The sequence below is a fragment of the Oncorhynchus mykiss genome, chromosome 12 (genome assembly GCF_013265735.2).
Source record: "Oncorhynchus mykiss isolate Arlee chromosome 12, USDA_OmykA_1.1, whole genome shotgun sequence".
In the NCBI taxonomy this organism is placed as follows: Eukaryota; Metazoa; Chordata; class Actinopteri; order Salmoniformes; family Salmonidae; genus Oncorhynchus; species Oncorhynchus mykiss.
This window is the reverse complement of record NC_048576.1, coordinates 8,377,645-8,397,336: the sequence shown is the minus strand read 5'-3', so window position 1 is coordinate 8,397,336 and position 19,692 is coordinate 8,377,645. Positions and strand designations below refer to the sequence as shown.

General features: G+C 47.4%; 1 protein-coding gene across 3 annotated transcripts in view; it reads left to right on the top strand.

The window, feature by feature from the left end:
* The window catches only part of ptpn13 (protein tyrosine phosphatase non-receptor type 13), a 169,121-nt gene that overhangs the window by 63,335 nt on the left and 86,094 nt on the right, over positions 1-19,692 (top strand). For all 3 annotated transcript variants that reach the window (XM_036936815.1, XM_036936814.1, XM_036936816.1), the window contains exon 7: positions 1,815-2,408. In XM_036936815.1, coding sequence (XP_036792710.1) covers positions 1,815-2,408 — 594 coding nt within the window. The remainder of the gene's footprint in view (positions 1-1,814; positions 2,409-19,692) is intronic.

Here is a 19,692-nt window from a genome sequence, read left to right as displayed (position 1 = left end):
AAATTTCAGGGTTTTTGGTGGTTTTCCTAAGCCAGAATTCAGACACGGCTAAGACATCCGGGTTGGCAGAATGTGCTAAAGCAGTGAATAAAGCAAACTTAGGGAGGAGGCTTCTAATGTTGACATGCATGAAACCAAGGCTTTTGCGGTTACAGTTTGCGGTTAAGTCAACAAATGAGAGCACCTGGGGAGTAGGAGTGGAGCTAGGCACTGCAGGACCTGGATTAACCTCTACATCACCAGAGGAACAGAGGAGAAGTAGGATAAGGGTATGGCTAATGGCTATAAGAACTGGCCGTCTAGCACGTTGGGAACAGAGAGCAAAGGGAGCAGGTTTCTGGGCACGATAGCATAGATTCAAGGCATAATGTACAGACAAAGGTATGGTAGGAAGAGAGTACATTGGAGGTAAACCTAGGCATTGAGTAATGATGAGAGAGATCTAGTCTCGAGAGACGTTTAAACCAGGTGATGTCATCGCATATGTGGGAGGTGGAACAACATCGTTGGTTAAGGCATATTGAGCAGGGCTAGAGGCTCTACAGTGAAATAAGACCGTAAACACTAACCAGGACAGTAATGGACAAGGCATGTTGATATTAGGGAGAGGCATGTGTAGCCAAGGGATCGTATGGGTCCAGTGGGTGGTTGGGCTGGCTGGGGACACGGTGATTCAGACAGTTAGCAGGCTGGGGCTAGCAAGCTAGCAGTTAGCAGGCCTGGGTTAGCGGGTTAGCAAGCTAGCATAAGGGCCTTAGATGGACGTCGCGATGGAAGAAAGTCTGTTTTTGCCTCCTTGTGCAGTGACGTCGATAGACCAGTCATGGAATTAATATGGTTCCAAGTAGCAGAGGGGTCCAAGTCCAATTGGCAAAATGGGTATAGTGGTTCAAGAAACTGGCTGAAGGATCAGCAAACAGTCCAATATGCTCTAGACAGCAGGCCACGGTTAGCAGAATGGGCCTTCAAGGGACGTCGCGCCTGAGTGGCCTGTCGGTATTCCAGTCGTGAAGGATCGGCGGGGTTCCGTACCGGCAGTCGAAGGGGTCCGGATATTGTAGCCGAGGAGTGGGCTTCAGGAGTAGCCCAGGAGCCCTAGCCGGGAGATGGGTCTAGCATGGGCTAGCTCCAGCTAACTGTGATGGTCCAGATGAAAAGGTTCAGAGTTTGCTGTAGGAATCTGGGGATATGGAGAGAAAAATAGGTCCAGTATGTTTTGGTTTGAAATGCGTTGTACGAACTGGCGAGAGCTTTCCGAGCTAAAGGTTAGCTGATGACCGCTAGCAGTGGTTAGCTGACTGATAGCTGATAGCTAGTAGCTAGATAGCTAAATAGCTTCAGTTGAGGTATTCCAGTTCGGCGGTAAATATAAATACTTACGAAAAAAAACAGATCCATTCCACGTTTGGTGAGGCGGGTTGCAGGAAAGTATTTTGAAGTTAAGGTTTAGGAAAAATATTCAAAATAATGTGAATAAAAATATATAAAAAGATATACATAGGACAGGATAAGACAAAGACGTCTGACTGCTACGCCATCTTGGACCTCACTAATGCTTGTGGCTGAATGTCCTCGTAGCAATGTTCCAACACCTAGTGGAAAGCCTTCACAGAAGAGTTGAGGTGGTTACAGCAGCAAAGGGGGGACCAACTCCATATTAATACCAATGATTTGGAATGAGATTTTCGACAAAGGTGTCTACATACTTTTGGTCATGTAGTGTAACACAAAAACCTGTGGTACACTTTCTCATTAGTCCCTTTACGGTATGTTATTTCCCTGTTGTCTGATCTACCGTCTGTCTTTCCCCTCAGGGAGGAGTGCAGCCCCGAGGGTACTGGAGCGTTACAAGGCTCGTAGTCAGGAGCAGGCATCTCTGAACCGTGGCCTGAGTCGCTCCATGGGTTCCCTCCCCATCCAGGACCTCCTGAGAGGTGAGGGGGCCCTGCCTGGTCCCTACCCGCCTTCGGACTACCATCCTGGGTCAGAGTCCTCCGCAGACCTGGCCCTCTACCTCGAGCCCCAGCAGAGAGGCAGGCCGGTAGAGCTGGACAGGAGGTCCCTGCCCTATAGAGGAGACTCGACAGCCCAACACAAGAAGAACTGGGCGTCTTCTGTAGACCTGGCCCACATAGACCCGGATATGCTCCGCTTTGGAGCCCTTGAGGATGCCAGGCGGGGTAGCAGTGCCCTCAGTACCCGCTCAGGGGGAAGGCACAAGTCAGCCTCCCGGGTGTACCGGGATCGAGACGGGGAGAACCGCTACTCAGACTTTGGTGGGTTGGAGACGCCCAGGACGAAGGCCCACCACCACTCACCCCTGTCGGTCAGCTCAGCTCTGACCTCAGCCTATGACCGGATCAAGGAGAAGCAGAGGAAGCTGCAGGTGCTCCGCCAGGCCATGGATGGTGAGACCTTTTTTTCCCTGGTTTTAATGGTAGGATAAGGAAGATGAAGAGATGAAGAGATTCAAATGTCAGGGGCACAGACAGGAGAATGACTGAGACAGTGCTTGGACCACTATCTCAGGGTGTATGTGTGGTCTGGAGTCCGCAGCACCACCATGTAGACCAGACTCCTCCGTGGACCTGCTGCTATGAAATTGATAACTAGTCGTCTATCAGCTGTTGAGACGTTTGAAAAATGTGTGAGAGATGACGTTACCAGAGCAGAGAGGCTGACTGGTTAGTGAGATGTTCTAGATGGCCGGGATGTGGGAAGCTGTGTTGGTCCAGGTGCATTCCAAATGGTATCCTATTCGCTGTAGTGAACTCATTTTTACCCCAGCTCTATGGACCCTGGTCAAAGTAGTACACTATAAAGGGAATAGGGTACTGTTTGGGATTAACACCCAGAGTGCATGAGACAGAGTGGCTGTGGTTTCCAAATGCCTGCTTTTTAATAAGGGACAGGATAATTCTAGCCCTTTAACCCTCTCTCACTTATAGCCAAGTCTGCCTCTCTCTCCAGCTCTTCTCTGTCTGTCTGTCTGTCTCACACTGGTGCATGTTTGACACTGCTTGCGTGCTACAACCAGCCATGACAGCCGTATTCTACTTGCCGTGGCTCTTATTTAATTTCTGACAAGTGTTACTGATATGAAGTCACATGGGACGTTAATGTTTATGTCCTTCTCTAATGCAGCGGTGTCTGGTGGCCATATGGAGGAGGCTTTAGGGCTGGAGGGAGGGACGGATGAACGAGCTCCTATAATAAACCTCAGGCCTTCCTATCCGGCCTGCCTGCCCCTCCTCGGTTGCATCCCAATTGGCATCATATTCCCTTTTAAGTGCACTACTTTTGACCAGGCCCCATACTACTCTGGTCAAAAGTAGCGCATTTTGTATGGAATAGGATCCAAATTGGGATGGCAGCTTGCTCTGTTTCTTTTCTCCTTCCTCTGTGGTTGTTTTTAAATGATAGCACAGCAGCAGTTAATGCTCTCTGGTTACCTCCATGTACATGGAGCCTTAATCTGTGACTTGCTCCTCCGGCTGCAGTGTACCAGCCTCCTTTCCATCCTCCCCCTCTCCTCTTTAACCTTTCTCACCCCTTACCAACATATGGTGCCTTAAACTGTGGCTTGTTCCTCCGGCTGCAATTCAACACCACCCTTCTCTTTCTTCCTCCACCGCCCTTTTTTCTTCCTCCACCACCCTTCTTTCTTCCTCCACTACCCTTCTCTTTCCTCCTCCTCCACCACCCCCTCCTCCTCCTCAACCACCCATCTCTTTCCTCCTCCTCCACCACCCTCTCCTCCTCCATCACCCTTCTCTGCAGTTCAACACCACCCTTCTCTTTCTTCCTCCACCACCCTTCTCTTTCTTCCTCCACCACCCTTCTTTCTTCCTCCACCACCCTTCTCTTTCCTCCTCCTCCACCACCCCCTCCTCCTCCTCCACCACCCTCTCCTCCTCCACCATCCTCTCCTCCTCCACCATCCATCTCTTTCCTCCTCCTCTATCACCCTTCTCTTTCCCCCTCCACCACCCTCTCCTCCTCCATCACCCTTATCTTTCCTCCTCCTCCACCACCCATCTCTTTCCTCCTCCTCCATCACCCTTCTCTTTCCTCCTCCTCCACCACCCATCTCTTTCCTCCTCCATCACCCTCCTCCATCACCCTTCTCTTTCCTCCTCCTCCATCACCCTTCTCTTTCCTCCTCCTCCACCACCCTTCTCTTTCCTCCTCCTCCACCACCCTTCTCTTTCCTCCTCCTCCACCACCCTTCTCTTTCCTCCTCCTCCACCACCCTTCTCTTTCCTCCTCCTCCACCACCCTTCTCTTTCCTCCTCCTCCACCACCCTTCTCTTTTCTCCTCCTCCACCACCCTTCTCTTTTCTCCTCCTCCACCACCCTTCTCTTTCCTCCTCCACCACCCTTCTCTTTCCTCCTTCATCACCCTTCTCTGTCTTCCTCCTCCATCAACCTTCTCTGTCTTCCTCCTCCATCACCCTTCTCTTTCCTCCTCCACCACCCTTCTCTTTCCTCCTCCACCACCCTTCTCTTTCCTCCTCCACCACCCTTCTCTTTCCTCCTCCACCACCCTTCTCTTTCCTCCTCCACCACCCTTCTCTTTCCTCCTCCACCACCCTTCTCTTTCCTCCTCCACCACCCTTCTCTTTCCTCCTCCACCACCCATCTCTTTCCTCCTCCTCCACCACCCATCTCTTTCCTCCTCCTCCACCACCCTTCTCTTTCCTCCTCCATCACCCTTCTCTTTCCTCCTCCACCACCCATCTCTTTCCTCCTCCTCCACCACCCTTCTCTTTCCTCCTCCACCACCACCCTCTCCTCCTCCATCACCTTTCTCTTTCCTCCTCCACCACCCTCTCCTCCATCACCCTTCTCTTTCCTCCTCCTCCACCACCCTCTCCTCCTCCATCACCCTTCTCTTTCCTCCTCCTCCACCACCCTCTCCTCCTCCATCACCCTTCTCTTTCCTCCTCCTCCACCACCCTCTCCTCCTCCATCACCCTTCTCTTTCCTCCTCCTCCACCACCCTCTCCTCCTCCATCACCCTTCTCTTTCCTCCTCCTCCACCACCCTCTCCTCCTCCATCACCCTTCTCTTTCCTCCTCCTCCACCACCCTCTCCTCCTCCATCACCCTTCTCTTTCCTCCTCCTCCACCACCCTCTCCTCCTCCATCACCCTTCTCTTTCCTCCTCCTCCACCACCCTCTCCTCCTCCATCACCCTTCTCTTTCCTCCTCCTCCACCACCCTCTCCTCCTCCATCACCCTTCTCTTTCCTCCTCCTCCACCACCCTCTCCTCCTCCATCACCCTTCTCTTTCCTCCTCCTCCACCACCCTCTCCTCCTCCATCACCCTTCTCTTTCCTCCTCCTCCACCACCCTCTCCTCCTCCATCACCCTTCTCTTTCCTCCTCCTCCACCACCCTCTCCTCCTCCATCACCCTTCTCTTTCCTCCTCCTCCACCACCCTCTCCTCCTCCATCACCCTTCTCTTTCCTCCTCCTCCACCATCCTCTCCTCCTCCACCATCCATCTCTTTCCTCCTCCTCCATCACCCTTCTCTTTCCTCCTCCTCCACCACCCATCTCTTTCCTCCTCCTCCATCACCCTTCTCTTTCCTCCTCCTCCACCACCCTCTCCTCCTCCATCACCCTTCTCTTTCCTCCTCCTCCACCACCCTCTCCTCCTCCACCACCCTCTCCTCCTCCACCATCCTCTCCTCCTCCACCATCCATCTCTTTCCTCCTCCTCTATCACCCTTCTCTTTCCCCCTCCACCACCCTCTCCTCCTCCATCACCCTTCTCTTTCCTCCTCCTCCACCACCCTCTCCTCCTCCATCACCCTTCTCTTTCCTCCTCCTCCACCACCCTCTCCTCCTCCACCATCCTCTCCTCCTCCACCATCCATCTCTTTCCTCCTCCTCTATCACCCTTCTCTTTCCCCCTCCACCACCCTCTCCTCCTCCATCACCCTTATCTTTCCTCCTCCTCCACCACCCATCTCTTTCCTCCTCCATCACCCTTCTCTTTCCTCCTCCTCCACCACCCATCTCTTTCCTCCTCCATCACCCTCCTCCATCACCCTTCTCTTTCCTCCTCCTCCACCACCCTTCTCTTTCCTCCTCCTCCACCACCCTTCTCTTTCCTCCTCCTCCATCACCCTTCTCTTTCCTCCTCCTCCATCACCCTTCTCTTTCCTCCTCCACCACCCTTCTCTTTTCTCCTCCTCCACCACCCTTCTCTTTCCTCCTCCACCACCCTTCTCTTTCCTCCTCCACCACCCTTCTCTTTCCTCCTCCATCACCCTTCTCTTTCCTCCTCCATCACCCTTCTCTTTCCTCCTCCACCACCCTTCTCTTTTCTCCTCCACCACCCTTCTCTTTCCTCCTCCACCACCCTTCTCTTTCCTCCTCCACCACCCTTCTCTTTCCTCCTCCACCACCCTTCTCTTTCCTCCTCCACCACCCTTCTCTTTCCTCCTCCACCACCCTTCTCTTTCCTCCTCCATCACCCTTCTCTTTCCTCCTCCTCCACCACCCTTCTCTTTCCTCCTCCATCACCCTTCTCTTTCCTCCTCCTCCACCACCCTTCTCTTTCCTCCTCCACCACCCTTCTCTTTCCTCCTCCACCACCCATCTCTTTCCTCCTCCTCCACCACCCATCTCTTTCCTCCTCCTCCACCACCCATCTCTTTCCTCCTCCTCCACCACCCATCTCTTTCCTCCTCCTCCACCACCCTTCTCTTTCCTCCTCCATCACCCTTCTCTTTCCTCCTCCTCCACCACCCATCTCTTTCCTCCTCCTCCACCACCCTTCTCTTTCCTCCTCCACCACCACCCTCTCCTCCTCCATCACCTTTCTCTTTCCTCCTCCACCACCCTCTCCTCCATCACCCTTCTCTTTCCTCCTCCTCCACCACCCTCTCCTCCTCCATCACCTTTCTCTTTCCTCCTCCACCACCCTCTCCTCCATCACCCTTCTCTTTCCTCCTCCTCCACCACCCTCTCCTCCTCCATCACCCTTCTCTTTCCTCCTCCTCCACCACCCTCTCCTCCTCCATCACCCTTCTCTTTCCTCCTCCTCCACCACCCTCTCCTCCTCCATCACCCTTCTCTTTCCTCCTCCTCCACCACCCTCTCCTCCTCCACCACCCTCTCCTCCTCCACCATCCTCTCCTCCTCCACCATCCATCTCTTTCCTCCTCCTCTATCACCCTTCTCTTTCCCCCTCCACCACCCTCTCCTCCTCCATCACCCATCTCTTTCCTCCTCCTCCACCACCCATCTCTTTCCTCCTCCTCCATCACCCTTCTCTTTCCTCCTCCTCCACCACCCATCTCTTTCCTCCTCCATCACCCTCCTCCATCACCCTTCTCTTTCCTCCTCCATCACCCTCCTCCATCACCCTTCTCTTTCCTCCTCCTCCACCACCCTTCTCTTTCCTCCTCCTCCATCACCCTTCTCTTTCCTCCTCCACCACCCTTCTCTTTTCTCCTCCTCCACCACCCTTCTCTTTCCTCCTCCACCACCCTTCTCTTTCCTCCTCCACCACCCTTCTCTTTCCTCCTCCATCACCCTTCTCTTTCCTCCTCCTCCACCACCCTTCTCTTTCCTCCTCCTCCACCACCCTTCTCTTTCCTCCTCCTCCACCACCCTTCTCTTTCCTCCTCCTCCACCACCCTTCTCTTTCCTCCTCCACCACCCTTCTCTTTCCTCCTCCACCACCCTTCTCTTTCCTCCTCCACCACCCTTCTCTTTCCTCCTCCACCACCCTTCTCTTTCCTCCTCCACCACCCTTCTCTTTCCTCCTCCACCACCCTTCTCTTTCCTCCTCCACCACCCTTCTCTTTCCTCCTCCACCACCCTTCTCTTTCCTCCTCCACCACCCTTCTCTTTCCTCCTCCACCACCCTTCTCTTTCCTCCTCCACCACCCTTCTCTTTCCTCCTCCACCACCCTTCTCTTTCCTCCTCCACCACCCTTCTCTTTCCTCCTCCACCACCCTTCTCTTTCCTCCTCCACCACCCTTCTCTTTCCTCCTCCATCACCCTTCTCTTTCCTCCTCCACCACCCTTCTCTTTCCTCCTCCTCCACCACCCTTCTCTTTCCTCCTCCTCCACCACCCTTCTCTTTCCTCCTCCTCCACCACCCATCTCTTTCCTCCTCCTCCACCACCCTTCTCTTTCCTCCTCCACCACCACCCTCTCCTCCTCCATCACCTTTCTCTTTCCTCCTCCACCACCCTCTCCTCCATCACCCTTCTCTTTCCTCCTCCTCCACCACCCTCTCCTCCTCCATCACCCTTCTCTTTCCTCCTCCTCCACCACCCTCTCCTCCTCCATCACCCTTCTCTTTCCTCCTCCTCCACCACCCTCTCCTCCTCCATCACCCTTCTCTTTCCTCCTCCTCCACCACCCTCTCCTCCTCCATCACCCTTCTCTTTCCTCCTCCTCCACCACCCTCTCCTCCTCCATCACCCTTCTCTTTCCTCCTCCTCCACCACCCTCTCCTCCTCTCCACTTCAGGGCCAAGGTGCTTCAATCAGTACTATAGTTTCCTAGCTTCCCTGAGGTTAGTAATTGGAGTCATGTGTAGCGGATGAGGGGAAATACAAATGTTATTGGACTTTCCGGTGCTTGGCAGCGGGTCATGTGGCTCTCGAATAGGCTGGGCTGGGTTCTGTAATGGGCGGAGCTGAGCCGTGATTGGCTGGATCAGGCTCCGGAATGGGCTGGGATAGGATTGGCTGGGCTTAAGATATGATAGGATGGGCAGGGCTCCAGGATGTGATTGGCTAGACTGGGCTAGGATAGGATGGGCTGAGCTCCCGAATGGGTTGGAGAACGAGGTGGAGGGGCCTAACTAAACTAATTACCACAGTTTTTCTAAATAAGGTTTTTCTGCTTGTTGACTTCAAAAGTTGTCGGCTATCGCAAGACTTAGGTTAAGTCAGAAGGGAGGGCTTTTAACAAGAAGGTGACGGTTGCTAGGCAATACTTTGGCTCAGAATAATTGTTGGGAATGCAGAAGCAGTAGCTGTTGAATCTAGTAGCTCTTGTATGTACAAGTCCATCAAATATCTTTTCTCTGCATATAACTAACCAACCATGCAGTAAATGTGAGATGCTATGAAACTGTGGTCAAGCCATGTAGTCAAGAACATGTCTCAACCTATGGTGGGTGCAACACAACTTCAGATGACGTAAAATAGGGTCTGCTACAATATATGTGAATATGAAAAAAATCTATACATAAAAACAGACATAAATAACATTATGGAAACTACTTTGAGCACATTCATGTCTAAATAAAAAAAAAAATCTCTTTCTGACCACTTCTACAATGGGCAAATATGAAATGTTTCATTCAAATCAAAAAGGGGTGCTGTCAAAGTGATTGAATTCAAATGGTTTACCCAAAGTCCTCTTGTTTTGTCACTTACTCGCCTTGCAGTGTGACCGAGCATGTGTTTGATTCACAGACCTAGATGACATGGTCCTCTAATGTGATCAGATCCATAGGCTCAAATCTGTGTCAGAGATACCTGGGTTCAGGAGAAGAAACTGGGGGCAAACAGCAGCTGCTGAGGATTGCTTTGCTTTGCTGAGAATATTTATCTAATTTTGGTAAGGGGAAAAACCCCCTGAAAAAAACACAATTCTGGAAAATGAACGCTTCTATCACACCAAAAACGTTTCTTTCTTTGTATCATGTTTGGCACCGCAAAAAAAAAACCTCAGTTACCGGAAATTCTGAGTTCTAGTAAGCTATCATTATCCAGTTAGCATCTGTTCTAGTGAGAGGGCGGCTCTTCTCCTAGTAAGCTATCATTATCCAGTTAGCATCTCTTCTAGTGAGAGGGCGGCTCTTCTCCTAGTAAGCTATCATTATCCAGTTAGCATCTGTTCTAGTGGGAGGGCGGCTCTTCTCCTAGTAAGCTATCATTATCCAGTTAGCATCTGTTCTAGTGGGAGGGCGGCTCTTCTCCTAGTAAGCTATCATTATCCAGTTAGCATATGTTCTAGTGAGAGGGTGGCTCTTCTCCTAGTAAGCTAGCATTATCCAGGTAGCATATGTTCTAGTGGGAGGGAGGCTCTTCTCCTAGTAAGCTATCACTATCCAGTTAGCATCTGTTCTAGTGGGAGGGAGGCTCTTCTCCTAGTAAGCTATCATTATCCAGTTAGTATCTGTTGAAATCAAATGTGTTTTGTGACACACACATGGTTAGCAGATGTTAATGCGAGTGTAGAGAAATGCTTGTGCTTCTTGTTCCGACAATGCAGTATTATCGAACAGTTCCCCAACAACTATCTAATATACACAAATCTAAAAGGGGTGAATGAGAATATGTACATATAAATATATGGATGAGCGATGGCCGAGTGTGCATAGGCAAGTTGCAATAGATGGTATAAAATACAGTATATACATATATGAGTAATGTAAGATATGTACATGATTAAAGTAGCATTATTAAAGTGACTAGTGAGAGGGAGGTTCTTCTCCTAGTAAGCTATCATTATCCAGTTAGCAAATGGTCTAGTGGGAGGGAGGCTCTTCTCCTAGTAAGCTATCATTATCCAGTTAGCATATGTTCGTTTTAGTGGGAGGGAGGCTCTTCTGCTTCCTCCTTGGAGCCACCAGACTGTAAATAATCTGAGTTGTCCTCTCTTCCTCTCTGTTTGAACATAGCTGAAGGCCATAGCTTCTATGCTGTCACACATTCAACAGCAAGGACTTTCTTCAGAGCTTGTTTTCCAACTCACCTAAGGCCCTATTCCCACTAGCAGATATGAAGGAGAGTCTGAGGAGCGGGGGGTGGTGAAAGAGAATTCGACTTTGCAAGTCACAACAAAAAGGCAAGGATGTCATGTGAATTGAAATGTGAAATTCTTTGTCTGCAGCTCAAATTTGACCAATACATATCCCAGTAGCCACTAGCCAGTAAGCACAAACTGTTCCAAAATGACAAACAACTCGCAGGGTTCTGGTTCCGGTGGCATGCGTTGAAACGTGTGGGCCTTATCGTGGTTTTCTTTTGCAAAATGACGACGAATAAACAGACTTGTTTTCTAAAATAGTCGATTGTAAACACCATATTAAGGTGTGGCGAATTCATTTGTATAACAAGTATCCGAGAGATTGTTTGTGAGGAGATTACCTCTGGCCCTTAACTTGCAATTAAAACTGGTAAATGAATCACTCCCAATGCTTCCTTTTTGAAAGTATATGCCTATTCAATTAAAGTAGAAAGTCTGTAGAAGGCAGCCAATGAGACAGAGGTACAACTCCATGACCTGGAAACAGCGTGAGCTAAGTTAGAGGGGGGAAATCAATCTCTTAATAGAGAAAATAGAATCACCTTTTAAGTTATTCACTTAAATTCAATGTGCGGATAATAGGACTTGAAGCTGCCGTGGAAACGGGCAACACGACTTCTGTTATGAGCAATCTTTTCTATGAACTGGTTAGGCAGGAGAAGCTGGGTCCCATGATGTTAATTAACACGGGTCCTCTCCGGAATGGGTCTTGCTGATGGTACGAATCCACAGAAGTCAAAGGACAAACTGTTTGACTTGCAGCGGAATCGGGGAGGGCTCTGACCTAATGTGGAGAAGAGGATCAGCACCTACCCAGACCTGAGTGCTGACTGCTAAAACAGAGGGAAACCTACTATGAAGTGAGATCCAAGCTATGTAGGCTAAATCTGAGATATGGCTTCATCCACCTGGCAAAACTTTTCTTCACCTTCCAGAATACAAACACACACGTTCTCTTCTGCCAAAGCAGCTCAAGACGTCTTTCAGAATATTATTAATTATATATTATTAATAACATATATATTTTTTAACAATGGCAACGCTAGCTATTCTCTCTTGGAATTTGAAAGGCCTTAATAATCCTATTAAACCTTCCAGCTGTCTTGATATCCTAGCAAGAAACCATGTTTATATAGCCATGTTCCAAGAAACACACATGTTCCAAAAGGACACACATTGCCTAAAGAACCATTTGTACAAACTGGCTGCTTTTTCATCAGCCCCAAACAAAACTAAGTGTATTCATAATGATACATAAGAAACTCAATCGCCATCTTGAGTAAAGGCGAAGACCAAGAAGGGAGAATCACTTCCCTTAATGTATCCAAAATGGAAAGAAAATGACCTTTTTATTCATGTGTGTGTGCTCCAAATTCCTATTATCCTATTTGTTTTTCTCTGAACAGCATATCATTAGCATGAACTTAATTCCATTTGGTTATTGTTACCGACATGAATGTCATTTTGGACATGCGAGACTACAATCCACACACAACCAAGACTCTCCAGCGTATACTTTCTGATTACAACCTCATTGATGCCCATTGAGCACATAATCCTAAAGCAGAGGTGTACACTTTCTACTCAAACAGGCATAAGTCATTCTCACAAATTGAATTCAAACTATCTACACAATCTATTTTATTTTCATTAATAAGTACCTTCTGGAAGTATTTAGACCCCTTGACTTTTTCCATATTTTGTTAGGTTACAGCCTTATTCTAAAATCTACACAAAATATCCTCAAATGTTGCTAATTTTATGAAACAAAAGCACTGAAATAAATGTATGTAATTATTCAGACCCTTTACTCAGTACTTTGTTGAAGCACTTTTGGCAGCAATTACAGCCTCCGGCCTTCTTGGATATGACGCTACAAGCTTGGCACACCTGTATTTGGGGAGTTTCTCACATTCTTCTCGGCAGATCCTCTCAAGCTCTGTCAGGTTGGATGGGGAGCGTTGCTCCACAGCTATTTTCAGGTCTCTCCAGAGATGTTTGATCGGTTTTAAGCCTGGGCTCTGGTGGGGCCACTCAAGGACATTCAGAGACTTGTCCCGAAACCACTGTTGGAAGGTGACCCTTTGCCCCAGTCTAAGGCCCTGAACTCTCTGGAGTAGGTTTTCATCAGAGATCTCTCTGTACTTTACTCTGTTCATTTTTGCCTCAATCCTGGCTAGTCTCCCAGTGCCAACTGCTGAAGAACATCCCCACAGCATGACGCTGCCACCACCATGCTTCACCATAGGGATGGTGCCAGGTTTCCTCTAGATATTACGCTTAGCAGTCAGGCCAAAGAGTTCAATCTTGATTTCATCAGACCTGGGTTTGTAGGTTTCTTTTAGCAAACTCCATGCGGGTCCTGATACCTTTTTAATGAAGAGTGGCTTCCGTCTGGCCACTCCACCATAAAGGCCTGATTGGTGTAGTGCTGCGGAGATGGTTGTCCTTCTGGATCTTGTCCTTCTCCAATCTCCACAGAGGAACTCTAGACCGTTGTCAGAGTGACCGTCGGGTTCTTGGTACCCTCCCTGACCAAGGCCCTTCTCCCCCGATTGCCCTGTTTGGCCGGGTAGCCAGATTCTTGCTGGTTCCAAACTTCTTCCATTTAAGAATGATGGAAGCGGGCCTCCCGGGTGGCGCACTGGTTAAGGACGCTGTACTGCAGCACCAGCTGTGCCATCAGAGTCCCTGGGTTCGCGCCCAGGCTCTGTCGTAACCGGCCGCGACCGGGAGGTCCGTGGGGCGACGCACAATTGGCCTAGCGTCTTCCGGGTTAGGGAGGGATTGGTCGGTAGGGATCTCCTTGTCTCATCGCGCACCAGCGACTCCTGTGGCGGGCCGGGCGCAGTGCTCGCTAGCCAAGGTTGCCAGGTGCAGCCTCCGACACATTGGTGCGGCTGGCTTCCGGGTTGGATGCGCGCTGTGTTAAGAAGCAGTACGGCTGGTTGGGTTGTGTATCGGAGGACGCATGCCATTCAGCCTTCGTCTCTCCCGAGCCCGTACGGGAGTTGTAGCAATGAGACAAGTAGCTACTACAACAATTGCATACCACGAAATTGGGGAGAAAAGGGGGTAAAATTTTATAAAAAAAGAAAAAAAAAATGGAGGCCACTGTGTTCTTGGACCTTCAATGCTGCAGTCATTTTTTGTTACCCTTCCCCAGATATGTGCCTCGACACAATCCTGTCTCGGCGCTCTACGGACAATTCCTTTGACCTCATGGGTTTTGCTTATATAGATCTTATAAAGACAGGCGGGACCTTATAGACAGGTGTGTGCCTTTCCAAATCCTATCCAATCAATTGAATCTACCACAGGTGGACTCCAAGTTGTAGAAACATCTCAAGGATGATCAATGGAAACAAGATGCACCTGAGCTCAATTTTTAGAGTCTCATTGCAAAGGGTCTGAATACATATGTAAATGTGGTATTTAATTTTTTAAAATTTGTAATACATTTGGCAAAAATGTCTAAACCTATTTGGCTTTGCCATCATGGGGTATTGTGTGTAGATTCATGAGGATTTTATTTGTATTTAATATATTTTAGAGTAAGGCTGTAACGTAACAAAATGTGGAAAAATTCAAGGGGTCTGAATAGTTTCCGAAGACACTGTATGAGCTTGTCTGACCATCATGCCTACTACTGCCAACTTCAAATCTTAGAATGTACAAAAAAATCCACCCAGATGGCGTTTCAATGTTTCATTCCTACAAAATCCTACAGTCCTCTCATCCTGGGATTTACAGTATTACCGGCTTAGTACACAAGGGGTCGCCAAAAACGTAAAAATACCCATTTGACGTCTACCAGAATGCTAACAAAATTAGCACTTTGTAGAGAATTTCTCTTGAGGTTGCTAGCTAAATATGCTAACGAGCTCAAAGGAAAATAAACAAATTGCAAAGACATGCAATCCAGCTCATAAAGGTTTACATATACATACCAAATTTCATTTTTGGTGAGTTTGGACATATACAAGCAAACGTGAACATTTTGTGGATGAGCGATATTGTGCAAGTGAAAGTTTTGACCCATGCTTGTCTGAAGGAAGAACAGTACAGGCTCTGGAGCAGTATGTGTACACACTGTGTCTGTGTGGAGTCTGGAGTTGCTAGGGAAACGGGCCTGCCTGCCCGGAAGGAGATGTTCTGACAACGAAGAGAAAAAAAACTCTGGGAAATGATCCAAAGAATTCCTCCAAAGAGCCTTGACTTCTCAAACATGGCAGAAAGCTAACACAATATGATGCCCCGTCACCTTATTATACTGAACAAAAATATATATACAACATGTGAAATGTTGGTCCCGTGTTTCATGAGCTGAAAGAAAAGATCCCAGATATGTTCAATATGCACATTAAGCTTTCCCCTCAAATGTTGTGCACAAATTTGTTTACATCCCTGTTAGTGAGCATTTCTCCTTTGCCAAGATAATCCAGCCACCTGACAGGTGTGGCTTATCATGCAGCTGATTAAACAGCATGATTATTACACAGGTGCACCTTGTGCTGGGGACAATTAAAGGCCATTCTAAAATGTTCAGTTTTTCACACAATGCCACAGAAGTCTCAAGTTTTGAGGGAGTGGGCAATTGGCATGCTGACTGCAGGAATGTCCACCAGAACTGTTACCAGAGAATTGAATGTTCATTTCAATAACATTGAACGCCTCCAATGTCGTTTTAGAGAATTTGGCAGTACGTCCAACCGGCCTCAAAACCACAGACCACGTGTAAATGCCAGGCCCTCCACGTCCGGCTTCTTTTACCTGCGGGATCATCTGAGACAGCCACCAAGACAGCTGATGACACTGTGGGTTTGCACATCCAAAGAACTTCTGCACAAACTGTCAGAAATCATCTCAGAAGCTCATCTGCGTGCTCGTCATCCTCACCCGGGTCTTGACCTGACTGCAGTTTTGGTGTCGTAACTGACTTCAGTGGGCAAATGCTCATCTTCGATGGCCACTGGCACGCTGGAGAAGTGTGTTCTTCACGGATTAATCCCGGTTTCAACTGTACCGGGCAGATGGCAGACATCCGTGTATGGTTTCGTGGTTTGCCCACATCAACGTTGTGAACAGAGTGCCCGTGCTGGTGTGGTTAAGGTATGGGCAGGCATAACATACGGACAACAAACATTAATTGCATTTTATCGATAGCAATTTGAATGCACAGAGATACTGTGATGAGCTCCTAAGGCCCATTGCCTTGCCATTCAGCCTGCTGCCATCACGTTTCATCATAATGCACAGCCCCATGTCGCAAGGATCTGTACACAATTCTGGGACGTAGAAAATGTCCCAGATCTTCCAATATCCAGCAACTTCGCACAGCCATTGAAGAGGAGTGGGACAACATTCTACAGGCCACAATCAACAGTCTGATCTACTCTATGCAAAGGAGATGTCGTGCTGCATGAGGCAAATGGTCACACCAGCTACTGACTGGTTTTCTGATCCATGCCACTACCTTTTTTTCAAGGTGTCTGTGACCAACGGTCATGTGAATTCCCGGTCATGTGAAATCCATAGATTTAGGGCCTAATGAATTTATTTCAATTGACTAATTTTCCTTTTTTCAAATTTTATTGTTCGGATACACATTTGGCTGAAGTTATTGTGGGTTAAGCAAAATGCTTGTGAATGATCTCATAAAAATCTTTTGGAATTGTTACAAGCTTTTGATCATTTCTCTGGTCTGTCTTGGAACATATGGGAATTGGCTCCAGTTTAATTAATAAAATTAACATGCTATATACCCTCAGACGTAACAGGCAATCTCCGAGTCACTAGAAGCAGCAGACAAGGCGATCTAATTTCAACTTCTATTTTATCATCCCAGGAACCCCGCACCCAGACAATTCGCCAATCAAAGGAAAAACAAATTTCCCTAAAATCTGCTGATCTCTTCATCTCATATGCAGACACATTTGTCTATATATAGTAAAATATTATCTCAATCGCTTTGAATATCATAGATGCATGCAGCTTCATCTCAAGTTATAAAATGAATCTAACCAAATCCATCTTACTGCCTTTCAAGACCCTGATGAAGGACTCCATCTCTACTCATGGATTCACAATAGTTTCCCATTTTAAATGCTTGAGTAGATGTATTTCCTTCCTCAGATAAAACCATTGCCAGAAACTTTAACAGAACGCTCAAATAAATGAAATCCGACCTCTTTAGATGGAATAATATCCCAGTTTCTTTAACCAGAAGATACCTATTGTCAAAATGTACACATTGCCACGGCAGAATTTCTGTAGTTCAATGCTTATGGCAAGGTTAACGATCCCGGATAAAAAAATATATAAAAACATACTATGAGTGAAAGACGTAGAAAGTCTAGCACGTACCAAACTTTTTAAATTGTATTTCCAGGCACTAGCATTTCGCCCCATCCTAAATTGGTTTAGACATGATTCTTTAGCCCCCTGGCTGAGTAAAGAGAAATATGGTGTCTCCTATTGCCCTGGAAGAGGTGTTCTTCATTGATATGTCCCTTAATATAATATGGTGTCTCCTATTGCTCTGGAAGAGGTGGTATTCACGGATACTGTATATTCCTTAGCCTCTAGCGACGAGCAATCCCGTATCCGGGAGCGTAATCATAGCCTCAAGCTCATTACCATAACGCAACATTTCCTATTCATGAAAATCGCAAATGAAATAAATATATTTAAACACAAGCTTAGCCTTTTGTTAACAACACTGTCATCTCAGATTTTCAAAATATGCTTTTCAACCAAAGCTACACAAGCATTTGTGTAAGAGTATTGATAGCCTAGCATAGCATTAAGCCTAGCATTCAGCAGGCAACATTTTCACAAAAACAAGAAAAGCATTAAAATAAAATAATTTACCTTTGAAGAACTTCGGATGAGTTCAATGACGAGACTCTCAGTTAGATAGCAAATGTTCATTTTTTCCAAAAATATTATTTGTGTTGGCGAAATAGCTCCGTTTTGTTCATCACGTTTGGCTAAGAAAAAGACAGAAAAATGCAGTCACTACAACGCCAAACTTTTTTCCAAATTAGCTTCATAATATCGACAGAAACATGGCAAACGTTGTTTAGAATCAATCCTCAAGGTGTTTTTCACATATCTATTCGATAATATATCAGTCGTGACAGTTGGTTTCTCATCAGAAGCGAACGGAAAAATACTGCAGCTGGAGATTACGCAATAATTTCAACGGAGGACACCAAGCGACCACCTGGTAGATGTAGTCTCTTATGGTCAATCTTCCAATGATATGCCTACAAATACGTCACAATGCTGTCGACACCTTGGGGAAGCGACAGAAAGCCTAAGCTCATTCGTGGCCCATTCACAGCCATATAAGGAGTCATTGGCATGAGGCGGTTTCAAAAAATGCGGCACTTCCTGATTGGATTTGTATCTGGGTTTCGCCTGTAACATCAGTTCTGTGGCACTCACAGACAATATCTTTGCAGTTTTGGAAACGTCAGTGTTTTCTTTCCAAAGCTGTCAATTATATGCATAGTCAAGCATATTTTCGTGACAGAATATCTTGTTTAAAACGGGAACGGTTTTCATCCAAAAATTAAAATAGCGCCCCCTATATCCAAGAAGTTAGACAACGTAAACTACGCTTTGGCCCTATTAATGCTCACAATTTCTATTTGGCACCAAACTGCAAAACAATATAACTGGGAATCTAAATCCCATGCCCGAACTCCAATATTTCACAATAATGCCTTGTGATCTGGAGTGTGGCCTTTGGCATCTACCCCCAATGGTCCAAATAAGAAATCCATACGCTTGCCGATTTATGATGGACAGTAATGAAAACATTCCATGATTTTAAAGATACATGCACATTACCGGGCAACTCCCCTTCTCTATATTTACAACTTAGGACAGCTATGCTGGCCTATGAGTCCCTTGGGTAACCCAACTACCGAACCCCATCCAATGATGGGATTTCTAAATAAATGATCTAGGCTTCCGAAAGGACTGATCTCTATAATATGCAGTGCCTTCAAAAAGACCCCTTGACTTTTTCCACATTTTGTTACGTTGCAGCCTTATTCTAAAATTTATTTAAATAAAAATGCTAAATCCTCAGCAATCTACACAAGTATTCAGACCCTTTGCTATTAGACTCAAAATTGAGCTCGGGAGCATCCTGTTTTTCCATTGATCTTCCTTGATGTTTCTACAACTTGATTGGAGTCCACCTGTGGTAAATTAAATGGATTAGACATGATTTGGAAAGGCGTGCACACACCTGTCTATATAAGGTCCCACAGTTGACAGTGCATGTCAGAGCAAAAAAACGAACCATGAGGTCGAAGGAATTGTCCGTAGAGCTCCGAGACAGGATTTTGTCGAGGTTCTGGGGAATGGCACCAGAAAATGACTGCAGCGTTGAAGGTCCCCGAGAACAGTGGCCTCCATTCTTAAATGGATGAAGTTTGGAACTACCAAGACTCCTAGAGCTGACCGCCCGGCCAAACTGAGCAATCTGGAGAGAAGGGCCTTGATCAGGGAGGTGACCAAGAACCCAACGGTCACTCTGACAGAGCCTTCCAGAAGGACAACCATCTCTGCCGCACTCCACCAATCAGGCCTTTATAGTAGAGTGGCCAGACAGAAGCTGGTCCTCAGTAAAAGGCACATGACGGCCTGCTTGAAGTTTGCCCAAAGGCACCAAAAGACTCTGACCATGAGAAACAAGATTCTCTGGTCTGATGAAACCAACATTGAACTCTTTGGCCTAAATGCGAAGCATCACATCTGAAGGAAACCTGGCACCATCCCTACAGTGAAGCATGGTGGTGGCAGCATCATGCTGTGTGAAGATTTTTCTGCAGCAGGGACTGGGAGACTAGTCAGGATCAAGGAAAATATGTACGGAGTA